The 23409-nt window shown below is 54.1% G+C and overlaps 2 protein-coding genes across 12 annotated transcripts in view; one reads left to right on the top strand and one right to left on the bottom strand.

The window, feature by feature from the left end:
• The window catches only part of ARHGEF11 (Rho guanine nucleotide exchange factor (GEF) 11), an 84363-nt gene extending 64440 nt beyond the window's left edge, over positions 1-19923 (top strand). For 4 of the 7 annotated variants that reach the window (XM_014540857.1, XM_014540860.1, XM_014540858.1 and 1 more), the window contains 22 exons: positions 300-399; positions 1058-1087; positions 4469-4595; positions 7272-7451; positions 7534-7581; positions 7799-7986; positions 8278-8424; positions 8671-8750; positions 8891-9016; positions 9564-9681; positions 10551-10729; positions 11324-11399; positions 11656-11823; positions 12565-12655; positions 13339-13464; positions 13903-13964; positions 14961-15179; positions 15498-15860; positions 16889-16984; positions 17770-17990; positions 18175-18364; positions 18682-19923. In XM_014540857.1, coding sequence (XP_014396343.1) covers positions 300-399; positions 1058-1087; positions 4469-4595; positions 7272-7451; positions 7534-7581; positions 7799-7986; positions 8278-8424; positions 8671-8750; positions 8891-9016; positions 9564-9681; positions 10551-10729; positions 11324-11399; positions 11656-11823; positions 12565-12655; positions 13339-13464; positions 13903-13964; positions 14961-15179; positions 15498-15860; positions 16889-16984; positions 17770-17990; positions 18175-18364; positions 18682-18740 — 2994 coding nt within the window. In that variant the 3' untranslated portion in view covers positions 18741-19923. The remainder of the gene's footprint in view (positions 1-299; positions 400-1057; positions 1088-4468; positions 4596-7271; positions 7452-7533; positions 7582-7798; positions 7987-8277; positions 8425-8670; positions 8751-8890; positions 9017-9563; positions 9682-10550; positions 10730-11323; positions 11400-11655; positions 11824-12564; positions 12656-13338; positions 13465-13902; positions 13965-14960; positions 15180-15497; positions 15861-16888; positions 16985-17769; positions 17991-18174; positions 18365-18681) is intronic. The other 3 variants (XM_005867612.2, XM_014540859.1, XM_014540861.1) reach the window with 3 other exon arrangements.
• A 771-nt stretch (positions 19924-20694) lies between these two features.
• Positions 20695-23409, bottom strand: part of LRRC71 (leucine rich repeat containing 71) — a 10240-nt gene continuing 7525 nt past the window's right edge. For 2 of the 5 annotated variants that reach the window (XM_014540851.1, XM_014540853.1), the window contains exons 13-15: positions 22314-22428; positions 21849-21973; positions 21508-21723 (exon numbers count right to left, since the gene is read on the bottom strand). In XM_014540851.1, coding sequence (XP_014396337.1) covers positions 21598-21723; positions 21849-21973; positions 22314-22428 — 366 coding nt within the window. In that variant the 3' untranslated portion in view covers positions 21508-21597. Of the gene's footprint in view, positions 21724-21848; positions 21974-22313; positions 22429-23409 lie in introns of all 5 variants that reach the window. The other 3 variants (XM_005867605.2, XM_005867606.2, XM_014540852.1) reach the window with 3 other exon arrangements.

Below are 23409 nucleotides of genomic sequence, written 5' to 3'. Positions count from 1 at the left end.
TGCGTGCCCGCACGTGGTATTTTGTGGAAGAGCCACACTCAAGGGGCCAAAGAGCCGCATGTGGCTCGAGAGCTGCAGTTTGCCGGCCACTGATCTAGCTCATCCCACCACCTGTGGCCGTGGTGAAAATCCTCACACTAGAGCAGCTCTCTCCCTTCCTCCAAACCTCGTTAGGGAACAAGCATGACCCTGCTCTCCAGTTTCTTATTTAGGGCCAGTCTTTGGAGCAGCGGCTGAGTGATTAGTGGCCACATCTGGGTATTGGGATCTTCTCCAAACCCCCATGTCTCTTTTCTCAGCAGAGCAGCAATCCCAAGAAAGAAAAGGATGCCTTGGAAGACAAAAAGCGAAACCCCATCCTCAAATACATCGGGAAGCCCAAAAGCTCGTCCCAGAGTAGTGAGTATTTGGGGGACCTCAGCCCCTTCATAGACCAGTATGATGGCAGGTCTTCCAGGGTTTCTGAGAGCCACCGGCCAAACTCTGAGATGCAGCTTCCTCTTGGTGCTACTGCGTTCTCACCTGGCCACACCACTGCAGGCTCTCTGAGGAGCAGGTAACTGCGCCAGAGCCACTCGTAGCTGCTGGACAGCCCTATGGGGGAATAGTCCCCCTGGCAGTGCTGCTCTGTTCACACCCAGTGCCGCCTTCACCTTCATCTGTACTCCTGAGGGCCTGTGTGTTGGGAGCAATTATGGGCCCTTGATGGGGAATTGAGTTACTATTAAGCAGAACTAGTTGGAAAGAGGGCAGGTTTGGGGCCCAGAGGTTCCCCTAATGCCATCAGTAACCCAACTCAATTGGTCCTGTCGTTGATTTGTCTGGAAATTGCTGCTGGCCCTCGCAGTATTTCCTAAGACCACCAATGCTAGTCCTGGAAATCTGTGAAGGGCCATGGGGTGGGACTGCTACCTTTGCTGAAATTGCTGCTGGGGGAGGGGGAGGGGACTCCTAGATCAGCCCTGATTTTTGCCACAACTTCCATTTTCCAGCTTGATGTAATTTTTATTTTAATTTGACTTTTCATGGTTTACTTTTGTTTTTGTTTGTTTTTTAGCATTTCATATTCCCTTGTCCCCTGTGGAAGGTAAAAGGACCATTTTCTTTGCATTTTTCTTTGCATTAGCATTGAGTTTCCATTTCCCAAATCCCATCTTTCCTTCCCTTTTCTTTCTTCATCCTCTCCTCCTGTCCTGCCCCTCTTCCTTCCCTCCCTTTCCTTACTCCACATCTCTTCTACGTTCCTCCTTGTTGCTAAAGCTGCTCTGTGACACAAGACATTGCCCAGGGGGCTCCCACCTCATGCCTGCCTGTTGCAGGGTTGAAAGGGGCCAGGACACTCCTCCTCACAACTGCCCCACAGTCTGAGGCCTTCCTCTTTCACTCTGTCACCTTTCCATGGATGAGGTGCCAACCGTCCAGGATTTTACAGAAATGAGGGAAACCCTTGCACCTTGAAATGTCCTGCACAAGTTCCTCAGATTTTTATTTTCAAGCGAAATAATAACAAAAATCCTCATTTCTGAAGGTTATGGGTTTTTGTGGGGGTTTTTAAATAAATAATGGGTCTCCAGCAGTTTTAGGGGGTAGTTCTAATTTATATCACCTACTTCGCTTAACTCCTTTAGTATAGTACCTCCATCTTTTTTACTCTTAATTTTGTCAGCACTGTATAACTACAACAGTTAAAAAAGAATGACCCTGCCATAGCTGGTTTGGCTCAGTGGATAGAGCATCGGTCTGTGGACTGAAGGGTCCCAGGTTCGATTCCGGTCAAGGGCACATGCCTGGGTTGCGGTCTCGATTCCCAGTAGGGGGCGTGCAGGAGGCAGCCGTTCGGTGATTCTCTTTCATCATTGCTGTTTCTATCTCTCTCTCCCTCTTTCTCTCTGAAATCAATAAAAAATGTATATCTTAAAAAGAAAAGAATGACCCTAATATCTACCCTAATATGTAGAGTACCTATTATCCATCTTCTAAAACGTGTATTAAAACATATATACATAATACACATTAACCCAAAGAAGCTAGAACTTAGAGTTAGACAAGTTCATTTCCCATCAGTGAGGGAATATTTAAGTGATTAATATTTATAGGTTCTATAATAAATGTATGGAGGAAGATAGCAGTGGGATTCAATCAAGAAATTCTGTTGCTAGAATTCATTCTATGTAAAAGTGGCAATTAAAAATAATGATCTACAAACTATAAAATTTTTTAAATTGAATGCCTAGATTCATTATGCTGTTTTAAACAACAAAAATAATTATTGAAAAAGTGATTATAAAACAATATAAAAAAACGAAAGAATGGCCTTGAAACCCAGGCCCTTGGGTTTAACACATACTTCATCCCATCTGCCCTGCCCAAGGAAGGCGTGAGGAAGCCTCAGGCTTATAGAGACTGAGCAGCCTTGCCCAAGCCGCGTGCTTTGTGTCCACCTGAGAGGGGACGGGAACGCCCAGGGTGGAGTTGCTGATCTGGGGCAGGATCAGGATGCTGGGTGTTCACCATCTCTTTGAGTCAGATCTTTCCATTATGATATTATGATTTGGTTTGTGTTCTCAAATTCTCAGGACACCAGACATATCTATATTCATATCTAAAGACCACATACCCACCAAAGCTAGAAAAATCCTAGTATTGAGTTTTGCCATTTAGGATGATCAACTCTTGCCCGTTTATTAGTGAGAATATCTGATTGTTAGTAACACAGTATACTTTATTTAGTTTTATTGTCATTCAGATAATGGAGAAGGAGAACAAAGGCTACTAGTGAAACCTTGCTTTTTTATTTATATTTTTATTGATTTCTGAGAGGAAGGGAGAGGGATAGAGAGATAAAACATCAATGATGAGAGAGAATCATTGATCGACTGCCTTCTGCACACCCCACACGGGATCAAGACCACAATTCAGGCATGTGGTCTGACCAGGAATAGAACTGTGGCCTCCTGGTTCATAGGTTGATGCTCAACAAATGAGCCACAGCCAGCTGGGCAAACTTTGCTCTTTTTAAAAATGTGCTACTTCCCACCAACTCTCCCCTGTACTCTGGGTTTTTCAGTTATACACGATCTCAGGGCCACACCTATTTCTTGTCACAGCTGGGACATAACTATATCCCAAGGACAGAAGGCATTTTCCAAGTGGCCCATGGGAGAGGGAACAGTGGACTCAGTCGGGCTCCATCCTCACCCAGCCAGGGCAGCTCGGGCTGTGGCTGCACAGCCGACCCGGCTCCTGCCGTGGCCCCAGGCCCAGATGCACATTCAGTCTGGGACAGGCAGGTCTGGCCCTAAGCTCAGAAATGGGACTGATGGTAATACCCCTACTCCGGTCATACACACAGCCACCTATTGGACAGTTTTAGAAAAATATTACCCTAGTTACCTGCCTAAAGGATATGAAGTTGTGCGCTTTGAGGAGATCAGCTAAATGTTTTTTATCTGTTTCCTGTGGCTTGGAAATTTTCTTATGAAACTGGAATTTCGATACATGGTAGATTTGTAAGTTTGTACATGTAGATACAGAATCTGAAGCTTGGGCGGGACACCAGTCAGTTGGTTAGGATCAGGGCCTGCCCCCTGGGGTATCTGCCCTCCCCCCCGCCCCAGTCCCACTTATCCTTCCTTTGGTCTCAGGCAGAGCAGCATTTCTGGCCCAACTCCAGTTCTGATATCACTGAACTTGGAGCTGAGCTGGTTGACTTTAAAGATGAGAGCCACTGAGCCCTGGGCCAGAAATGTCTTCTCCAGGTCTCTGCATGGTACCATACGTGCCTTTTTACTCTTATGTGCCCTGTCTGCTTCTTTGAACAAGAATAGCTGTCTTTTGTCTTAGCTTTGAAAAGGGGCTGGAATGTGAGTGCCAGAAATGACATCTCTCCTTTGTTCCTCCTAAGACCCCCCCCTCACTGGTAATAAAGGGTTTGATTCTATAATGACGGAGACCAGGGATGGGGGGCGTGGAGAGCAGAAAGAACAGAAAGGAAAAGCCAAAGAAGAACAGAAATCATGAACTCTAAAAGTAATATAAATTTGAAAAGTGCTTGATATAATTTGGTACCATGGCCACATGACATGTAGATATGTTTTTTGGTCCTCCTAGGTATTTTTTAACCCTATTTGTGGATCTTGAGAAAAACCTAGTCTTCTGTTTTCAAGCAGAAGAATCATTGTGATAAAGAATGTGAGAGTCAAAAGAAATATCCATAGAATATGTACTTCTAAACCCTCTCATTTTGCAGATAAGAAAGAGCAAACCCAGAAAGGTAGAGGGACTGCCCAGGCCCCCCTCGTGCCCGCAGAAGAGCCAGGACTAGACTGTGCCTCCTGCTCTCAGCCCCACACTGTCCTCATCCATGCTTGCTCACTGCTCTGTCTTCTGGGTTAGAGGGGAGCGAGAGTCCTGAAACATCATCCTTATACAGAAAGCAGAGTGCCCTCCATTATCTTTCTGCTTCTAGTTAAACCAGGCAACGTGAGGAACATCATTCAGCACTTTGAGAACAACCAGCAGTATGATGCCCCAGAACCCGGGATGCAGCGACTCTCGACAGGAAGCTTTCCCGAGGACCTGCTGGAGAGCGACAGGTAGCAGAGCCTGCATGGGAGCTGCCCAAGGACGGGCACATGGGCAGGGTTCGGAGGTAGCTTAATTCCAGCTGCTTTAGCCCCTGCGCTAGACTGTGAGACTCTCCCTCCCTCAACCTTCCCATCTGTGTATCTTCAGAGGAAGACGTCATAGGTGTTGGCACTCAGGCCAGCAGAAGAGAGAGCAGGGCCCCAACCTTCCAGCCCAGGAACCACAGGCCTTTAAAATTTCCTTTGGATTCAACCCTGACTTCTCAGCAGCCTTCATCCCAAGAATGAGCTAGATTATATTATGGAAACCCTAAATGACAAGGCTAGAGGGAACTGTGAAGGGGAAGGAGGGACTTGTTCTTGACTGCGGCATGACTCTACAGTCAGTGCCTAAATGAAATTTGCCTGTAGTTGGAAATGTCCTTGCAGATTTCTTAAGTCACCCTGGAGGTATAGTAGTGTGGTCTTATGTATACGAGAATAATGAATAATGCTTGTGTGCACTCAAGTCTGAGCCACTGGATTGGACTAAATAAAGCAGGCACAAAGGCAACCCAATAAGTAGCAACCTTCATAGACGAACCATTTACCTCTGAAATACACAATGATCAAACCATATGTGAGACATTCCTTCTTGTGTGCAAAGTTACTCCTTTTTGTTAAGTTTAATACATGTTAAATGATTTTGCCAAATGAGAATTAACAAAGATTTAGGGAAGATAAAAGTTAGATTTGTACTGGGATGAGGTTGAGTTCTCATGTTACTGAGTAAATTAAATATACAAATTATGTAATTGCTGGGGTAGGCATAGTCATATAGATGATCAAATACACAATTGTAAGATATATCAATATTTTGATAGAATATTTGAGGCCAGTTGCAAATTTGTATTCTTGAAGTCGCTGGGTATATTTGCCCTAAGATGTTCACTAGGATCCTAAATTTACAGAAGCCTTTGCATTTGGTGACTGAGCTCACTGGCAACCTGAGAAATGGTGTCAGCACAGTGGGTCAGAGGTTGTCATCGATACTTAGACGGTCTGAGAAGCCCCCGATTCTAGAAGGCGGTTCCAGAGGTGGGTTATGTGCCTCACTTCTTGGTGGGAGTGCTGTTCATTTATGGGCACTGAAGGAAGTTGCTTAGCTCTGCAGCCCCAGCAACCTCACCGAAGTTTGTCATGCTCCAGTGACCCACTGGGGGGCACTGTGAAAGTGTTTTGAGTTAGTCTGGGTTGGAATTGTTCTAATAGATTTCAGGGGTGAGTTCAGTAGGGGACCAGTGAGCAGTGTGGTTTCTAACCTTGCGGACAAACCCTCAAGATGCCGAGGGTGGGGGCCCCATGTAGATCCTCTGGCAGAATGGAGACACTTGATGAATGGAGACGAAGCCATTAGGCTCCCTCTGTGTAGCAGCGTGCGGTGCTCTTCAGAGCTCTCCAGACTCTACAGGCCTCCTGCGGTCCTGGATGCATGGCAGGATGTGGGATTAGTAATGTCAACAAAGAAGCAGCCCAGCAGGGTAGTGGGGGGAGGCGATATCCTGGGAAGCAAGGGTCCAGGGATGCTGGCTGCCTCCTAGCAGCGTGCGGTGCTCTTCAGAGCTCTCCAGACTCTTCAGGCCTCCTGTGGTCCTGGATGCATGGCAGGACGTGGGATTAGTAATGTCAACAAAGAAGCAGATGTGCTGCAGGACCCGAAAGGGCAACACCCACTTGTCAGCGTCTCATCCAGCCCCAGAGACGCTCAGTGGCCAAGCCTGGCAGGCCGGGAAGCAGGTTCCTGGTGGTCAGTAAGCAGCTCCAGTAAGTGAGCTTCCCAGCTGTTCTGCTTCCAAGAAAGGAAACGGAAGCTTGGGAAGGACCCTATGAAGTGAAGAATGGAAGAAATCTGCATTGAATGGAGGGCAGTGCTCTATCAGCAGATAGAATGGCAGGCAGGCAGTGTAGAACATGCTAGAATGAGTGTGTGAAGACATTTCCTCGTAGACAATCTTGTGAAAGGAAGGGTCCGGCTCAAGCGGAGTCCACAGTGGGAGCTGACTGTTCCATAGCAGAGGGAAGATGCTCAGCCACAGGACAGCAGGGGGGTGGCACTGGCCATGGGGCAGCGGAGAGTGGCCAGGGTGGGGCCTGGTAGTTTAATTGGCGTCCACGGCTTTCCTGTTGGGGCCTGGTTTCCTTGGCATGAGGACACACTGCAAGTCTGATGTTGTTAGTTCCAGATTTCACTTTCCTGTTAGGATAGCTTTCTGATCCATCCTGAGCAAGACGAGAGGCTCTGTCCTTCCCCGGCCGGGAGGGGAGAACTTTGTAGAGCAGCAGGAGCATTTATCGTGGGAAGCGTCTTTCATCTAGGAATGTTAATGTTCGGGTGCATCGTGGTGTTTGGGCCTTTTGTGGGGTGGGGTGGAGAACCTGCACCCTGAGGCGTCCTTACCTGAGCAAGACGAGAGGCTCTGTCCTTCCCCGGCCGGCCGGGAGGGGAGAACTTTGTAGAGCAGCAGAAGCATTTATCGTGGGAAAGCGTCTTTCATCTAGGAATGTTAGTGTTCGGGTGAATCATGGTGTTAGGGCCTTTTGTGGGGGTGGGGTGGAGAACCTGCACCCTGAGGCGTCCTTGAGATGGGGCAGCAGATGAAGCTGGCCAGGACATCGGATCCCAAGGTCTCTTGCCCTTTTCCCCAGCTCGCGCTCAGAGATTCGCTTGGGCCGCTCTGAGAGCCTGAAGGGCCGGGAGGAGCTGAAGCGCTCTCGCAAGACGGAGAATGTGCCCCGCTCTCGCAGTGACGTTGACATGGATGCAGCTGCGGAGGCTGCTCGCCTCCACCAGTCAGCCTCGTCATCTGCCTCCAGCCTCTCCACCAGGTGGGCAGGGCTCCGTGGCTCAGCCCACTGATAGCGCAGGGGCAGGAGCCGCGGGTTCTGAGAGTTAACATTCTCTCCACAGGTCTCTTGAGAACCCTACTCCTCCCTTCACCCCCAAAATGGGTCGCAGGTGAGTGAGGGGCGCAGTAGCACTTCTCTTAGGTGTCTGAGTTCCAGCATGTTCCGCTGTTCCTCTCCCCCTGAGTGGCTGGTTAGGTGTGCATCTCCTCCATGGCCTGCTGCTTTCCAGTGGGCACCGGGCAAGCCGATTGGACAGGAGGGGGAGGGACCAACCCCAAGTGTGAGTTTTTCCTCCAAGTAAAGCTAAGCTGCTCATTTTCTCCCAGGAGCATTGAGTCCCCCAGCCTGGGGTTCTGCACAGATGTCCTCCTCCCCCACCTCCTAGAGGATGACCTGGGCCAGCTGTCCGACCTGGAGCTAGAGCCAGACACCCAAAACTGGCAGCACGCAGTGGGCAAGGATGTGGTGGCGGGGCTAACCCAGAGGGAGATTGACCGGCAGGAGGTCATCAACGGTGAGAACGTGCTCCTCTCACCCCGTCCCTGCTCATCCCCTTTCCACTCTCACTCGTGTGGGAATCGGTGGTGGGGAGTCAAGAGGGTGGGGCCCTGGGGACAGGTCCAGGTCCTTGTTGATCCTAAGGAACAACTCAGTTCTGACCCTTGGGTGAGAGAAAGTCCATGTACAATTTGAAAACAGTACTCGGTTCCCCCCAAAATAAAGTGGTTTGGACGGTAGTGACTAGATACTTGCTGACACGTTTTCTCCCCGTCTTTCTACTCCTCCTGTCACAACCGCCGCTCAGAGTTGTTTGTGACGGAGGCTTCCCATCTACGCACACTCCGGGTCCTGGACCTGATCTTCTACCAGCGAATGAAGAAGGAGAACCTGATGCCCCGGGAGGAGCTGGCCCAGCTCTTCCCCAACCTCCCTGAACTCATAGAGATCCACAGTGAGGAGCTGTCCCCCCACCTCCTCCCTCCACACCCCTCTCGCTAGCCTCAGGCTTCTGTTCCACTTTTACCCACATGCTGGGACCTCTCTGGGTAGCAAGTCCTGGCAATCCTCTTGTACAACCTGAAGCCAGCATTCCAGTTCCCCCCAGAGCCTATCCCAGTTTCCAGACCTTTCCCCACAGCACTGCTGTCACACCCTCTGCAGCCACCCAGGCCTCGCTGTTTCTTCTCCCCTTGCCCAGATTCCTGGTGTGAAGCCATGAAGAAGCTCCGGGAGGAGGGCCCCATCATCAAAGAAATCAGTGACCTCATGCTGGCTCGGGTATAGCTGCAAACTTCTCCTGCTTGGAGGAGAGGGGGGTCCTTACCAAGGCTGGAGGCTGTGGCAGAGGAGGAGCTGGGGAGGGACCAGTCCCAGGTAGGGATGTGATGATGCCTGCCCGTGTCCACTCTGCCTCTCAGTTTGATGGTCCTGCCCGAGAGGAACTCCAGCAAGTGGCCGCCCAGTTCTGCTCGTACCAGTCCATCGCCCTGGAGCTGATCAAGACCAAGCAGCGGAAGGAGAGCCGATTCCAGCTCTTCATGCAGGTGCGTTCTTGGCCCTCCTCCCGCCTTCTCTCGTCGCCACTAAAAGTTAGCCAGGTCATCGTATCTCAGTAAAGACGGGCAGGGCCAGATCTCTTGAACTTGCTCCTGGGCCCCAGCTCCAAGCACCCCTGGCCCTTCTCTCTACCGGGGAGGATAATGCAAACTCCCTGCACCCATCTGCACCCTCCCTCATGCCACCTCTCCCAAAACACTGACATACATCTCCTCTTAAGACAGAGGCTGCTGTTTGCTGGACGGAACACTGGATAAGCAGTCATTAGGTCCGGCTCACTCGTTTACTGTCTATAAAGGGGGAGTAACATGCTCTGCATGGCTCCTTTGAACATATCCCTCCCATAGGCTTCTGTCTCCCTGCCCCCACATGCCTTTCCTTAAATATTCAAGAAAAAAGCTGCCATCGCTGTTCTGAGTTACCCTCTGAAGTTGGGACCTATATGGCATTTTTACACCCACCCAGGTCCTGAGCCCATAAACCAGCTCCTAACCCTGGGTTGACATCTTCCTGTCTGTGCCTCCTTTCGTCTAGGAGGCTGAGAGCCACCCTCAGTGCCGGCGGCTACAGCTGCGGGACCTCATCATCTCTGAGATGCAGCGGCTGACCAAGTACCCGCTGCTGCTGGAGAGCATCATCAAGCACACAGAGGGTAGGGCCGGGCGAGGGGCTAGCGTGGGAGGCAGCAACCCTCATTTCAGACCCCAGTCCTAGCACTGACTTGGTGACCTTAGAAAGTCACTGGACCTCTCTGGTCTTCATCCTCGCCTTGTCATGCGCAGTCTCAAAGAAGATAATGATTGTCACTGTACTTTGGGAAAGTAAGGTGCACAGCAGTGGCAGGGGGTGAGGGCTACCTCTAGCCCGTGTGGGGCCTTTGTACAGCTCAGAGGACAGCATCTGAGTGGACACAGGCTGTCCGTGGAGGGCACCTTGGCTCCACTGATGGTCATGGTTCCACACCAGGGGCCATGGCTGGATTTTAGTCCCCATCCGCCCCCCCCTTCCACACACACACACACACACACACACACTGGATGCCTCTGCAATGCACAAAAGGCACAACCGTGTGTGGTAACTAGCGGAGTAGGGACCATGCTGAATAAGGGGGTCTAACCCGTTTTTCACTGTTCCTGGGATCCTGAGCATCTTTCACCTCTCAAATTTGGGATAGTGGAGTCAGGGTATACAGTGTGAGGAACCTCAGTGCAACTTAGCAGGTAACCTAGAGGCCCAGTCACCGCACTCGCCCAGTCTCTGTTCCTGCCCCCACATCTGCAGAGCTGGTTGTGGGCGAGGCAAGAATTCCCAAGAGCTATCAGTGTCTTCAGAGCAATGATCTGAAATCCGATGGCCCTCAGTAAAGATAACGTTACACTTGAGGTCCTCAGATGAGGCAAGGGTGGCGAATCTATACCCGTACCTGCGTGTCGGTGGGGTGTGAGTAGCCAGGTGGTGTCAGACTCCAGGCTTCTCGGGAAGAAGCGAGCTCCTAACTGTCTCCTCTATGCTGATTGGTAGGTGGCACCTCTGAGCATGAGAAGCTCTGCCGGGCCCGGGATCAGTGCCGGGAAATTCTTAAGTACGTGAATGAAGCGGTGAAGCAGACAGAGAACCGGCACCGTTTAGAGGGCTATCAGAAACGCCTGGACACCACCTCCCTGGAGAGGGCCAGCAACCCCTTGGCAGCAGAATTCAAGGTAGGAGGCAGGGGGCAGCATGGTCACCCCCGCGCACGCACACGCACACACATGCGCGCGCGCGCACTTCTGGGGCACCCTGGAGAGAACTCTGGTCAGTGCCTGGAGAGTGGGAGGCAGGAGACTTGGGCCTGTCTGGTAGGATGGAGTGGTGGGGCCCTGGAACACACACTGTCCATCCCTAGACAGACATGGGCAGACAGCTCCACCAATAAAGACTAGATGTTAGACTCGGCCGGGAAGAGCAGGGGGTGGGAGTTCCAACGTGAGGTGAGGTAAAGATCCTTTGGGAGGGAATAAAGCTGAAGGGATGGGTAAGTGAAGCAGTGATCTTCTTAGGAAGGTGGATGGCATGTGGAATGGGGTGGACGAGAGACCTAAGCCAGAGCTGTCGGCATATCCCCCAGTCCAGCACAAGGCCCATGACTTCATGGCGGCCTGTTCACTTGTCTGTGTCCCTCGCAAGAGGGCAAGGGCAAGGACTGTTTCTTGTCACCACTGATCCCGAGCACCTAGCACGGTCCTGGCACACAGTAGGTTCTCAAATCCTTGCTGAATGGATGAGTGAATGAACAAATGGTTTCTCCTTAACAGAGCCTGGATCTTACAACCAGGAAGATGATCCATGAGGGGCCCCTGACGTGGAGGATCAGCAAGGATAAGACCCTGGGTATGGGGGGTGCTGGGGCCAGGGGAAGGCTGTGGGGGGCTGGGCTGCCCCAGCACCTCCCTCCCTGGAGCATGACTCCTGGAGCCTGTGCTCTAAAGGGAGCTGGGATGCAGCTCAACTAGGAGAGTTCAGACTCCTTATGCACAGCCTGGGGGGTACCAAGAAGAAAGGGCCAGCATCCCAGAGCCCCTGGCGCCCTGTGTGTGGATGGTGGGGCGGGAACTGGAAATGCCTCACGAGCACCGCCCCCTCCCAGACCTGCACGTGCTGCTGCTGGAGGACCTCCTCGTGCTGCTGCTGAAACAGGATGAGAAGCTGCTGCTTAAGTGCCACAGCAAGACAGCCGTGGGCTCCTCCGACAGCAAGCAGACCTTCAGCCCCGTGCTCAAGCTCAACGCCGTTCTCGTCCGCTCCGTGGCCACAGGTGCTGTGAGCAGACGTCCCCGCCGGCCTGGGCCCCAGGGCCACGATCACGGTTACTGACGTGCAGTGAGCACTGGGTGATGCAGGGCCAGTCTGGGGCCTACGGGAGTTATGGGTCCACCTGCGTTCCTTTCCTCCTGTCTTGACCCATCTAAGGAGGATGTGATCCAAAATGGGGTCGGATGATGGGTTGGATGGGAGGACCAGGAGGGGCTGTGAGCACCCAGGACGGGCTAAGGATGTGTAGGCAGGATTGGGAAGAATAGGATTGGTCAGAGAGGAGTAGGACAAGCCTTCCTGCTGCAAGAGGGGCAGGAAGAACGGAAGCCCCACAGTAGAGTCGAGTCCAGTGGACAGACGTTTCCGTGAGAAGTGGGATGTGCACAGGGATGGGCTCTGGCGGCCACACGTTCAGGCTCGCTTTCCTCATCCCTGACGTGGGGGATCAAAGGCCTGGTGGGCATGAAAAGCTTTATAAACCCAAGCACCACACACGTCAGCTGTGTTGTTAGGAAAGCAGGAGTGTAATGGGTGGCCATGGAAGGTGCCATTAGGGGTTCCAGAGTCGCCTCTGTCCCTTGTAAGTAGGTCCCAAGTGGTTCTGATGACCCAGGTCTGTCTTACGCTGCATCCTTCATCCATGTTGAGGGTCAGGGCTTTGAGTCGCACTCTGGCTCCCTGGCCCAGGCTGGAGTCGGGCCTCTGCTACCCCCAACACCATGCCTTCTCCTCGTTTCCTCAGATAAGCGGGCCTTCTTCATCATCTGCACCTCCGAGTTGGGCCCACCCCAGATCTATGAGCTGGTGGCATTGACATCCTCAGACAAGAACACGTGAGAATTGATTCAAGGGTCCCTTATCACTGCTGTCCCCTAGGGACCAGGATGGTGTGTGTGACGACAGTGAGGCCAGGGACGGGCCCAGAGCAGTCGGAGGGCAGGCATTGGGCAGGGAAGGTGGAGACAGACAGACATCGAGACGCTTGTAGGACCCTCCCTGCACTGTGAGCAGTGGGAGGGCGAGGGAGTTCCCAGCAGTCTCCCAGCCACTTTGCTCTTCTTTCCTTTCTCTGGCTCCATCCCCTTTCTGCTGGGGTTGGCTTCCCTTCCCAACGGAGTGTTTTAAAGTCACAGGTTCTTCTTCGATATTTGCCTTCAGGGCCCTCATCCCCACCCCCTGACTAGGCAGCTGGAGGTGGCGCGCACAGTAGGAGGAGACAGGTTGAGTCAGGCAGTTTCTCAGCTTCAGGTTTTCATCTGTAAATGTGGATATTGAGGGTTTTCTTGAGAGAGAACAGATACAGGATGCTCAGCACGGAGTATAACAGAGGGTTGGTGTTCAGTCATTGGAGCTGCAAGTAATAGAGGACTGTGCGGGGCGGTGGGGACCTGCGGGCCCAGGGTCCCGGGGAGGGTGTGGAAAAGGCTTCAAGGCTCTGGGCAGGGTTTCAGGTGAGATACTGTGTGCCTGGATCTGGTTCCCTTCACCGGTCCTCTCTACTCCTGTCGAGCTACAGGTGGATGGAACTCCTAGAAGAGGCTGTGCGGAATGCCACCAGGCACCCAGGAGCTGCCCCGACACCTGTCCTTCCTCCACCCCCAGGCCCTCAGGAGTCAGCCCACCAGAGCCCCAGGTCCAGCAGGTACTTAGCCCTCCAGGCCCCTTGCCTACCCACCCCACACCCCTTGTTTTCTGCTGTTCTTCAGCCTTCACCCTGGGGATGGGCAGCCTCAGCAGACAGGTGGTAGCAGGCAGACAGAGGGACGGTCCCACACTCTGCCCTCCCTCCCGGTGTGCTGTCCCCAACAGCCCCGCATGGCTGTAATGGAGACTGCACCTAAAGCGGGGCGGGGGGTAGAATCGGGACCGGGAGAGGCTTGGCCAGCACCCACCCTCCTCTCCGGGCTGCCAGTCAGACAGCAGGTGCTGAAACCGAGCACCTTCCTCCTTGATCCCTGCGCCCTCATTGCCCATTCTCACTCTGGAGGCCAGGGTGGAATTTCATGACCTCTGGACTCCTGGGTGGCGGAGAGCCAGCATTCCGGCAGGTGATCGCTTGCCTGCCCGTTTCTCCCTTCAGGGTAGGACTGGATGACTCAGAAGTGTTTCAGAGGGAACCAGAACCAGAGGTGCTCCCTGGAGGTAAGTCCCCTGGATGGTCTTTGTGGGAGACAACCCCAGTCCATTTTTTGCAGGCACAGGTAGGAAGGTGGTCAGGGGTGGGGTGGGGTGGGGTGATGGGAGGGATCCATCAGGGCGGCACAGGTAGGAAGGTGGTCAGGGGTGGGGTGGGGTGATGGGGAGGGATCCATCAGGGGAATAGAGGGAGGAAGAAAGAGCCTGGACGAGGAAGGAAAACAGACTCAAGGGAGTGTAGACTAGCTCACCTGAACAGAGATTGTGGCCCTGGCTCACGGTGATAGGCACTGAGCAGTGGAGGAAGAGAGGGCTATTTGGGGGCCCAGGACCCCCTGCTTCCCCCACCAGGGGTTACTAGTGGAGAACGAGATGCAGGCAGAAGCTGTGTGTCAGGGAGTGCATTGTGAGGGGTCGTCAGGAGGAGTGGGAGCTCAAAGAGCTGAAGACAATTACTGGAATGAAATGGGCAGAGGCAAGAGGGCCCCAAACAATTCTCATTGATAGTTTGTATGTGAATTAGTTTAGGGTCTTGAGTTTAGAGAGAAATCTCCCTGGGTAGGCAACCTGGCTGTGTCCCTTTCCTGTTCTTTCTGCTTAAAATGCTTTTCCTCCTAATGTCCACACCTCCTTCAAGTCTTACCTTTGCACCAATACGCCTTCTTTGACCCTCTGTTTAGTACTGTGGCCAGCACTCCTGATCCTCCATAACCTGCTCTTGTTTTCCTTCTTTCCTATAGTACTTCTCACCTTCTGATTTATTTCAGTGATTTGCTTATTTTATTATTCCTCTGTGTCCCTGCACTTGAATTAGACAGAGATCTTTATTTACTGATGTATGCCAAGAGCTGGGACAGTGCCCAGCCATAGTGGGTGCTCAGTACACATTGTAGAATGAATCACCCAATGTTCCCAGCCCCTTAAATCCAAAGCTAGGCATGGGATCAACCCCCACATGCCTTCCCTCTCTCCCTGCCTTACACTGACCTCCCACCACCACAGGTACTGGGCCCCAACAGGGGGTCACAGGGAAGCACTCAGTCCTGCTGGAGGACCTCAAGCATGAGGGCAGCATGGAGGCCACGGAGCTGGGTGCCCTGCCTCACCCTTCCGCATCCCTGGATGGAGAGAACAGGGGTGGCAGGACCAGAGACCCCATCGTCCTGCCCCTCCCAGGCCCTCTGTTAATGGAAGGACTTGCCGATGCCGCCCTAGAAGATGGTGAGTGCCTCGTGGGCCCTGCCATCGGCCCCCGTTCCCCAGTAGCATGAGCAGTGTGAACTGGCAGCTGTCTGCACCCTCCACCTGCCTGAAGATTCTCCCTGGTTTGAGGCAGGATGATGCCGAGACACAGTTGTCACTCCCATTCCCCAGCCCCGCTAACTGGCCAGAGCCCTCCAGCTCCACCAGGTGCCTGAGGAGGCAGGTTCACCGAGTTGGCGGTGGGAGGGGAGTTAGCCACCCTCCTGCCACCCCTGCGCTCTTCCTGCTGCTGGCTGAGTCCTGTGCCAGGGAAGCCACCTCCCTGTTTCCCTCCAGTGGAGATCCTGCGGCACCTGATCCTGCGGGGCCGGCTGCCAAGTCACCCCAGGGAACCACAGGCTGCTGGGGAGCCCGAGGACGACCTGACACCTACACCTTCTGTCGTCAGCATCACCTCTCACCCCTGGGACCCAGGCTCCCCCGGACGAGCTCCCACTGAGGGTGAAGGGGAGAACACCCAGCTCCCAGGGCCAGAGGGGGGCCAGCCAGAGCAGGAGGATGTGGCTCTCTGTTCTCTGGAACACCTGCCTCCGAGGACAAGAAATTCTGGGATCTGGGAGCCTCCTGAGCTAGACAAGAGTCCAGAGGAAGAGGCTTCAAGCACAGAGGCAGCAGGAAGTTACAAAGTTGTGAGAAAAGGTAAGATAAATTGGGGCCCACTGGGGAGACAAACCCCCGATTTTGCTAGGGTAGAGGCGAGTCTTCCAAAGGCTGCTTCCTTCCCCACCTTATTCTGGAAGCCACACGTGTGCAGGGCTCACCCTGGGTCCTCGGGGAAGGAGACGTGCTGATAGCATGCAGAGGGCAAAGGCTTTGCGGTCAAACAGCCAAGAGCCAAAGCCCCAGCTCCATCACTTCATGTCTGTGTGACGTTAGAGCACACTCGGAACCATCCCGGAACTTCCTCTGTAATGTGAGGCTAGTGCCTCGTACCTGGCACTGATCAGCCGTCAGTAAGAGTCTCTGCTAGTGTCCCACTCGTCTGCCAGGCCTAAGGAAAAGGGGAGGCTCTTCTCAGAGCCTCAGGCCTGCAGAGACAAGGACTCCTGCTTGCAGCCAGTCCCTTCAGATGGCAGAGATGAAGGCACTGGCATTGTGGGGGTGGAGAAGCGCTGAACTAGAGGTTGAGCTGAGAGAGGGGCCTTCAGACAAGTCGGGGAAGATGCTCGGAGAGTAAGAGGGGTGGGAGTGAAGGAGGTGGCAGGGAGGGCACCCAGCTGTGGATATGGTGGACGCTTTAACACAAGCAAAGCTGAGCCTGCCAGGATGGTGCTCAGGACGGGTTTGGCCAGAGCAGTGAGCCCTGGCAGGGGAGGGGTCAGCGGGAGAGGGAAGCCCGGTGGAGAGCGTCAGTGCCAGGAGTTCCCGATCCTCCCCTCGTGCTCAGCTCTGCCTCCCTTTCCAGGAGCATTTATTACTCATCTGCTCAAGATCTGCCCTCTCTCCTGGGTTTCTGGGAACTGACCTTCCTTCTCTCTCCTTTGGTGAATTGGTGGGAAAGTTCTCCGCAGCTCCCTGGGGTAGAGTCACGTGTGAGCTTGTGTTCACTGTGTTCTTCCCTTTTTCTTTCTCTCCACCCCCACTTCTTCCTCCTCTCCTTCCCTTCCCTTCTCTTCTGGTTTCTGCTCTCCCTGGTGGTGGTGGTGGCGGTGGCGGTGGCGGTGCAGCTGAGGTGGCAGGCAGTAAGGCTGTCCCTGCTCTACCAGAGGGTGGCCAGTCAGAGGCTGAGCCACCTGAAGTGGAAGGCGGAGCAAAGGCTACGGGTAATGAACCCCTCCTGGGAGCCAGAGACGGCCACGCTGAGTGTGGGGCCCAGAGGGCAGAGCCGGGCCCTGGGCCACAGACAGGGACAGGCCTTGTGCCACCCCCTTGTCGAGAGCTGCCCAGGCGTCTTGCAGAGCAGGAGGGTGAGCCGCTGTGCTGTCATGTGGGTGGGAAGCCTGGCCCAGTGCCCAATGTCCTTACCCGAGAGCCTGATGGCGAGCCACTTCTTGCCCACACCAGCCACTACTCCAGTGTCACGGTGGACATAGGCTTACGTGCCCTCCACAGTTCCTTGGCGTCCACCTATGCCTACTGCCCGGGCAGGGACCCTCTGCGTCCTTCCTCCGCCTGCCTGGCCCCCAATGATGAGTGGAGGTATCTCCAGGATTGTGAAGCAAATGGCCGATGGGCAGGGTCAAGGAGGCTACTGCCCATGGCTTTTCACAAGTTCCTGAACCAGCCACCACCTCCTTACCCTTCCTTCTAGGAATGGGAGCCCTTCCCCATTTCCCAAATGAAACACAACCCTGCCACTCTGCCTTAACTGTCACACTGAGTGTCTTCCCCGGGGATGGGACACGCTAAGCAGAATTGCCATCCAGAAGGCTCTGGAGGAGGAGCGCTCCAGGCGCGCAGTAGGCAGCAGGAGGCGGAGTGCTCTGAGCTCATCGTAGGACGGTCTCCTTGGCCCAGTCAGGCAGCAGGGCGAGCGCCAAGGGAGAGAAGGTGGCTTCCACTTGCTCTGCACTTGCCTCCTAATCTCTCGCTCTCGCCATGGGGACAGGGAACTGTTTCTATGTCAGCATGCCAGCAGGACCCCCCGACTCCAGCACCGACCTCTCTCAGCCCAACGGCCTCCCTGCCTGGCAGACCGAGCCGCAGCCGCGGGGAGGCAATGGAGAGCCGAGGCGCCCCAGCTGCTTGCCCCCCAGCCTGGCCGTCAAGAACATGGGCATAATCTTCCAAACCATTGAGCAACTCACCCTCAAGCTCAACAGGCTCAAGGTGAGGGGACTGGGGCTCAGGCCCTCAAGGCAGTAGGAGCAGCCTGTTTTCAGTCGTGTGGGAGGCAGGGGGGGGGAGGCTTGGACTGGTGGTGTGTCCATGGGAGCCCTAGCTCTTGGCCTGCCCAGGGCTCCCCTTGGTGCACCCAGGGACCTTCTGAACCGGACCCTCCGCACTCTTCCAGGACATGGAGCTGGCCTACAGGGAGCTGCTCAGGTCCCTCGGGGGCGAGTCCTCTGGCGGCACCACGCCTGTGGGCAGTTTCCACACAGAAGCGGCGAAGTGGGCAGATTGCTCCCTGTCCCCTCCAGTGAAGGATCCCCCGCCCTCTGACTCCTGGGACAGCCACGAACTGGGGCCCTGCCCCGAGGACAGTGAGTGAAGCTGATTTCCTCTTCGTACCAGCCCCAGGGGAGGAAGCGTCCGATAGTGAGGACACGCTGCCACGCAGTATGAGGCGAAAAGGGGTTCTGGGGTGGGGGTGGGGGGGTCTTGTTGCTTGAGATAGTGAGGACACGCTGCCACGCAGTATGAGGCGAAAAGGGGTTCTGGGGTGGGGGTGGGGGGGTCTCATTGCTCCCTGAGAACAGGTAATTCCCCCAGTTCTTATGAGCTTGAGGACTTTCCGGGCAAAACATGAGAGAGGGGCCATCTCAGGCCAGTTCCTCAGTCATCACTGCATCCTCCACAGGCACCAGAAGCCCCCAGGAAGACAGCGTGGCAGACGCAGCCACACCCCCAGGACTGTAGCTGTGCACACCACCAGTCCTCTGCACCCCACTCCTCGCTCGGGATGGCCTAGGGCAGGGCGCAGGGTGGGGATACCCAGCCTCTCCCGTGGTAGATAGAGGCAGTTCAGGAGACGGATCTACCGGGGCCGACGCGCATGTTGCTTGGGAGTCCAGTTTCAGTGTCTTGCTCATCCTCACCCGAGGATATTTTCCATTGATTTTTTTTTTTAAGAGAAAGTAGAAAAGAGGGTGGGGGAGAGAGACATCGAGTGGTTGCCTCTCGCTGGCACCCTGCCCAGAGGCTGGGGATCAAACCTGCAACCCGGGTGACCGGGACGCCAACACTAACCACTGAGCAACACCGGCCAGGGCCAGTTTCAGGGTCTTTTCCCCTCCCTCAGGCCACCGGTCCTGTGCATGCTGGCTGCATCTTTAAGGCCCCCTTGTCCCACATATGCGTGTCCACTGGTGCGCGTGGGTACCTCAGGCATGCGAGGGAATGGGGAAGGCTTCTGTGTAAATGCACTTTCTTCCCCTTCCTTCCCCCCAGGGTCCCAAGGCTCAGGGGGGTGCCTCCACCTCCCCTCTCCGTCACTTGGATTCCTATAAATATGTATGTATTGTACGTGCATCTTTGCTGTTGTAAATAACTTGGACCTTTCTGTTCCTGGCGTGCTGGAGGCAGCCACAGAGCCACTGCCAAGGGGAGAGGAGGTGCAGCTCCTAGTTCTCGCCCAGCTCCTGGATCAGGGCCTGAAGGTTGAGCCAGTCCCTTGTGGGCCCACCTAGCGCGGGAGTCCGGTCTCCGCGGCTCAGGGCCAAGCCACACCCTCCCCACTGGACTTCCCACCCCACCTGTGTCCACCCTTTCCCTACAGAAAACCGGTGTATCAGGTACGGAGCTAAAAACTGGGTGGGCCCCAGAGTAGGGGGTTCAAATGCTGGAGTCCCTAAGTTCACCCAGGACCACCCCAGGAGCCACTGCAACATTGGCCCCTGTTACCATGTCCATGGCACTCCCCACTGACTCACAGAATATACACACTGTGCTAGGTGTATATATACATATATAAATATATATATAATATATAAAATACAGATATGGAAATGACTGTTCTGCTGTTAAAATAATGTATACTCTTATTTTCTTCCTTTCATGATTAAGATTTTTTTTTAAGAAAAGTTAAATATTCTTCAACTGTCGTGGTGTGTGTGTGTTTCTTGGAACTGCTATGATAAAAGGTACTGTGGTTGTTCCCCCTCCGGCTGGATAGAGGGACAGAAGGACGTCCCCCCTCACCCGACATCCAGTCCCAGACCCAGCTCTTGCCATATTCTCTCCTAAGCTCCAAATGTGTGCTCACTGAAGTACAGTTGGGCAAACTAAATTACACAGCCCCATGGCCAAAACACAAAAAGACACTTCACCCACTTAAACACACACACACACACACACACACACATACATACAGGAGCGGTGGATCCTAAGTCACGAGACCTCCTGAGCTGCCCTCAGTGAGCGTCAGGGCTTTAAAGGCAAACATGCAGGGGAGGGGCATCTCAGCCTGCACCCCCTGCAGGCTCTGCACCCCCAAGCCAGCACGACCGACACAGCCACATCCTCTGACTAACCATCCAAATCTTCACTATCTCTTTGCCTTCACTGTTGGCCTTAGAGACAAATTCTCTTTCAGTCCTAATATCCTCCCTCCTAACTTATCACGATTCCAGGTGCTGACCTGGAGCTTATGGTCTAGTTGGGCATGAGAATTAGTGCACAGTCATTGGTGCTTAAGTGCGAATAAGAAAGGGCCGGAAAGGTTCACAGAAGCTTTACCTTAGAGCAGCGGTTCTCAACCTGTGGGTCGCGACCATTGGAAAACACATATAGCATATCAGATATTTACATTACGATTCATAACAGTAACAACATTACAGTTATGAAGTAGCAACGAAAATAATTTTATGGTTGGGGGTCACCACAACATGAGGAACTGTATTAAAGGGTCGCGGCATTAGGAAGGTTACTGCCTTAGAAGGATTCAGGTAGGAACAACTGGAGAAGCTGAGGGGACTAGTCCTCGCCAGGCACCTGTAATTGCTCGTGTTCTCGTGTTGGGAATCTAACGCTGGCCAGGTTTCCTGCAGCAGCTCAGCCAGCTGCCCAGGGCTGAGCAGGTGGTCAGAGGCCGAGAAGCCTGGAGAGCCACTGAGCTTCACCAAGAGCGTTCTCGGCAGGGAGAGCACATCTCTGTCGAGGCAACAGCGTGAGGGGATGTGGACCAGGTTAACTGCCCAGAGGGGAAGGAGGGACACTTCCCTGGAAGCTCCCTGTAAAGTGGCTCTTGGCTCCCAGGAGCCAGCCCTGTGCGCTCTCCGCCTTGTCAGTAGGTCCTGAGGGAGCCACACTGATGGGCCCCCAGCTCTCCTGACTCCTCTGGCCCCCGCACCATTTGGGTGTCCTGGTTTAGGATTGCGGACATCTGTAGGTGCAGGTGCTCTGGGAGCACAGGAGAGAGTGGCTGTGGCCTGAGCAAGCAAGAACTAGGCCCTCAGGAGGCAGGAGAGCAAGACCCGGCAAACTGCAGCGATTCAGCCATTCCTGGCCGTTACATAAACAGACTCAAGAGTCCAAATGTTCCAAGTATTTCCAGAACAAAGTTTTTAGACAATTTCAAGGGGAAAGTACAAGTGGCCTTTGTTACTGACCTGAGATCTCACCTAGGGAGGTCAGCCCACACCTGGGCAGGAGATGCTTCTGTGGGGGGGGGGGGGGGGGGGGGGGGGGGGGTGGACCTAGGTGGCGGAAGCCATGGCCTCCTCCTCTCTGTGCTTGGCCTTACTGATGGGGTCCCTTGGCAGCATCAGTTCCTGCATCATGATGTACATGGGGCTTTGCGGGGAGAAGTTGTTTTTCTGAAGGAGGAAAAGGAAGGCCCACAAAAGGGATGGAAATGCGTTTTCTGGGAGAAAAGTCTTCCTGGGTCAGGATGGGTGAGGGGCTGCGGGACATGGACAAAAGGCAGAGTGAGTATGTGCTAATCTTACAGCAAGACAGACGGAGGGCACGTGGTGATAAAAAGAACTAGAACTAGAGAAGCGGCGCAGGGCAGGGAAGGGGACTCACCGCCAGAGACAGCCAGAGCAGCCCCACGGGGCCCTTGGCCGCGCTCTTGGAGGACTTGGAGAACTGCGCCTGGTACCGCACCACATTGAGGAAGCCCTCCAGCCCCACCTCGGTGATGCGGTTTCCTGGTGGAAGGAGCCGAAAGTGCCTCTTACACCACCACCCTCAGGGGACACCCTTCACAGCCTCACTCCACCGCCAGCTCCCAGCTCGCCAGCTCTGACTCCTCTGCCTTTCCTCAGCCTTTTTCTTTTTCCCACCCCTACTTCTCTCTCTCACTCCCTTCAATTGCCCGACCCATGAGCTGACTTCCTCTCACTCAAAAGGGCCTCCGACATCATAATGGTGTCTCTCCAACCGGGGGAGAACCAGGTTCTGCTGGGGGAGGGGGGGGGCGCACCCTTAGGGCAGTATGGGCCTCGAGTAGCCTTGGCACAGGAGGGCAGGGCTGGTTGGCACACTTACGGAGGAGGTTGAGGTGCAAAAGGACCTTGTTCCCAAGCAAGAAAACTTTCCCATCTCGGTGTTCCACAGGCTCCAAGAGAGGGTTGACCATCTCCGTAGCTTCAACAATCAGCTGCTAAAGTAGAATAGTAATTGCAGCAAAGGAGAGGCTGGTCAACAGGTCACTCATTCATTCATTCATTCATTCAACACACATGCTTTGAGGGCTGGCTATAGTGCAGGCTCTGTCCTAGGTGCTGGGGATACAGAAATAAATATGCCCATATCCTCAAGAAGCAACGGGGTGTGGGAGGCAGAAAGTGAAATGATAGTCTGGTATGCGTGCGTGACAAGTGGCAGAGGTCAGCGCAGGGTACTGCAGGAGCACAGAGGAGGGGCACTAGCCCGGTCTCCCAGCAGAGGTGGCCTGTGAGCTGAAGCCTGAATGGTACCCAGTAGATACCAGATGAAGATGAGAGGAAAGGTGTTCCAGGCAAAGAAAGCAGGTGGTCAAAGGCCTGAAACAGTACAGGGCACACGGGTTTTCCCGTTTCCTAAGGGCTAGCGCGCCGAGGGCAGTGATGGGAGGAACTGGTGAAGAGAGGAGAAGAAAGCGCCATAGTCCTGGGGAGAAACAGCAGCCTGGACAAGACGGGACAATGGCGTGCGAGGCACCTCACCCCCTTCTCTGCCTGACCGTCCTCTTTTGCAAGGTCTTGTCTCAGATGCCAGAGAGGACTCCTAAGAGGGAAGGTCTCCTGATGGCCAGAGACAACCTCTCGGAGAGGACGGCTGGCAGGAGGGAGCTATGGGTGACCGTCCGGGAAGCAAGGAACAAATTGGTCCTAGTGGGAGGGAAAGGGAGACTCCAGGGCAAGGGGGGTCTGAGGAGCCTCACACAGTAGGGCAACAGCATGACTATAGACGCCCTGTGCCCAGGGCAGCTGTCCCAGCAGACGTGGAGGTGGTGATGGTCAGTCAGTGGCCTTTTGGGAAGCAAACTGAGGTGAGACAGGATCAAAAGTGTGAGCTCCTAATGAGCAAGGAAAAAGCGGGGGAGGGGGCTCCTCAAGCCTGAAGGGAGGGGCATCCTGTTGTCCCGCAGCAAGCCCAGGCT

The sequence above is a fragment of the Myotis brandtii genome, unplaced genomic scaffold (genome assembly GCF_000412655.1).
Source record: "Myotis brandtii unplaced genomic scaffold, ASM41265v1 scaffold250, whole genome shotgun sequence".
NCBI lineage: Eukaryota > Metazoa > Chordata > Mammalia > Chiroptera > Vespertilionidae > Myotis > Myotis brandtii.
Note: the sequence above shows the minus strand (reverse complement) of the source record. Positions and strands in the feature narration are given on the sequence as shown.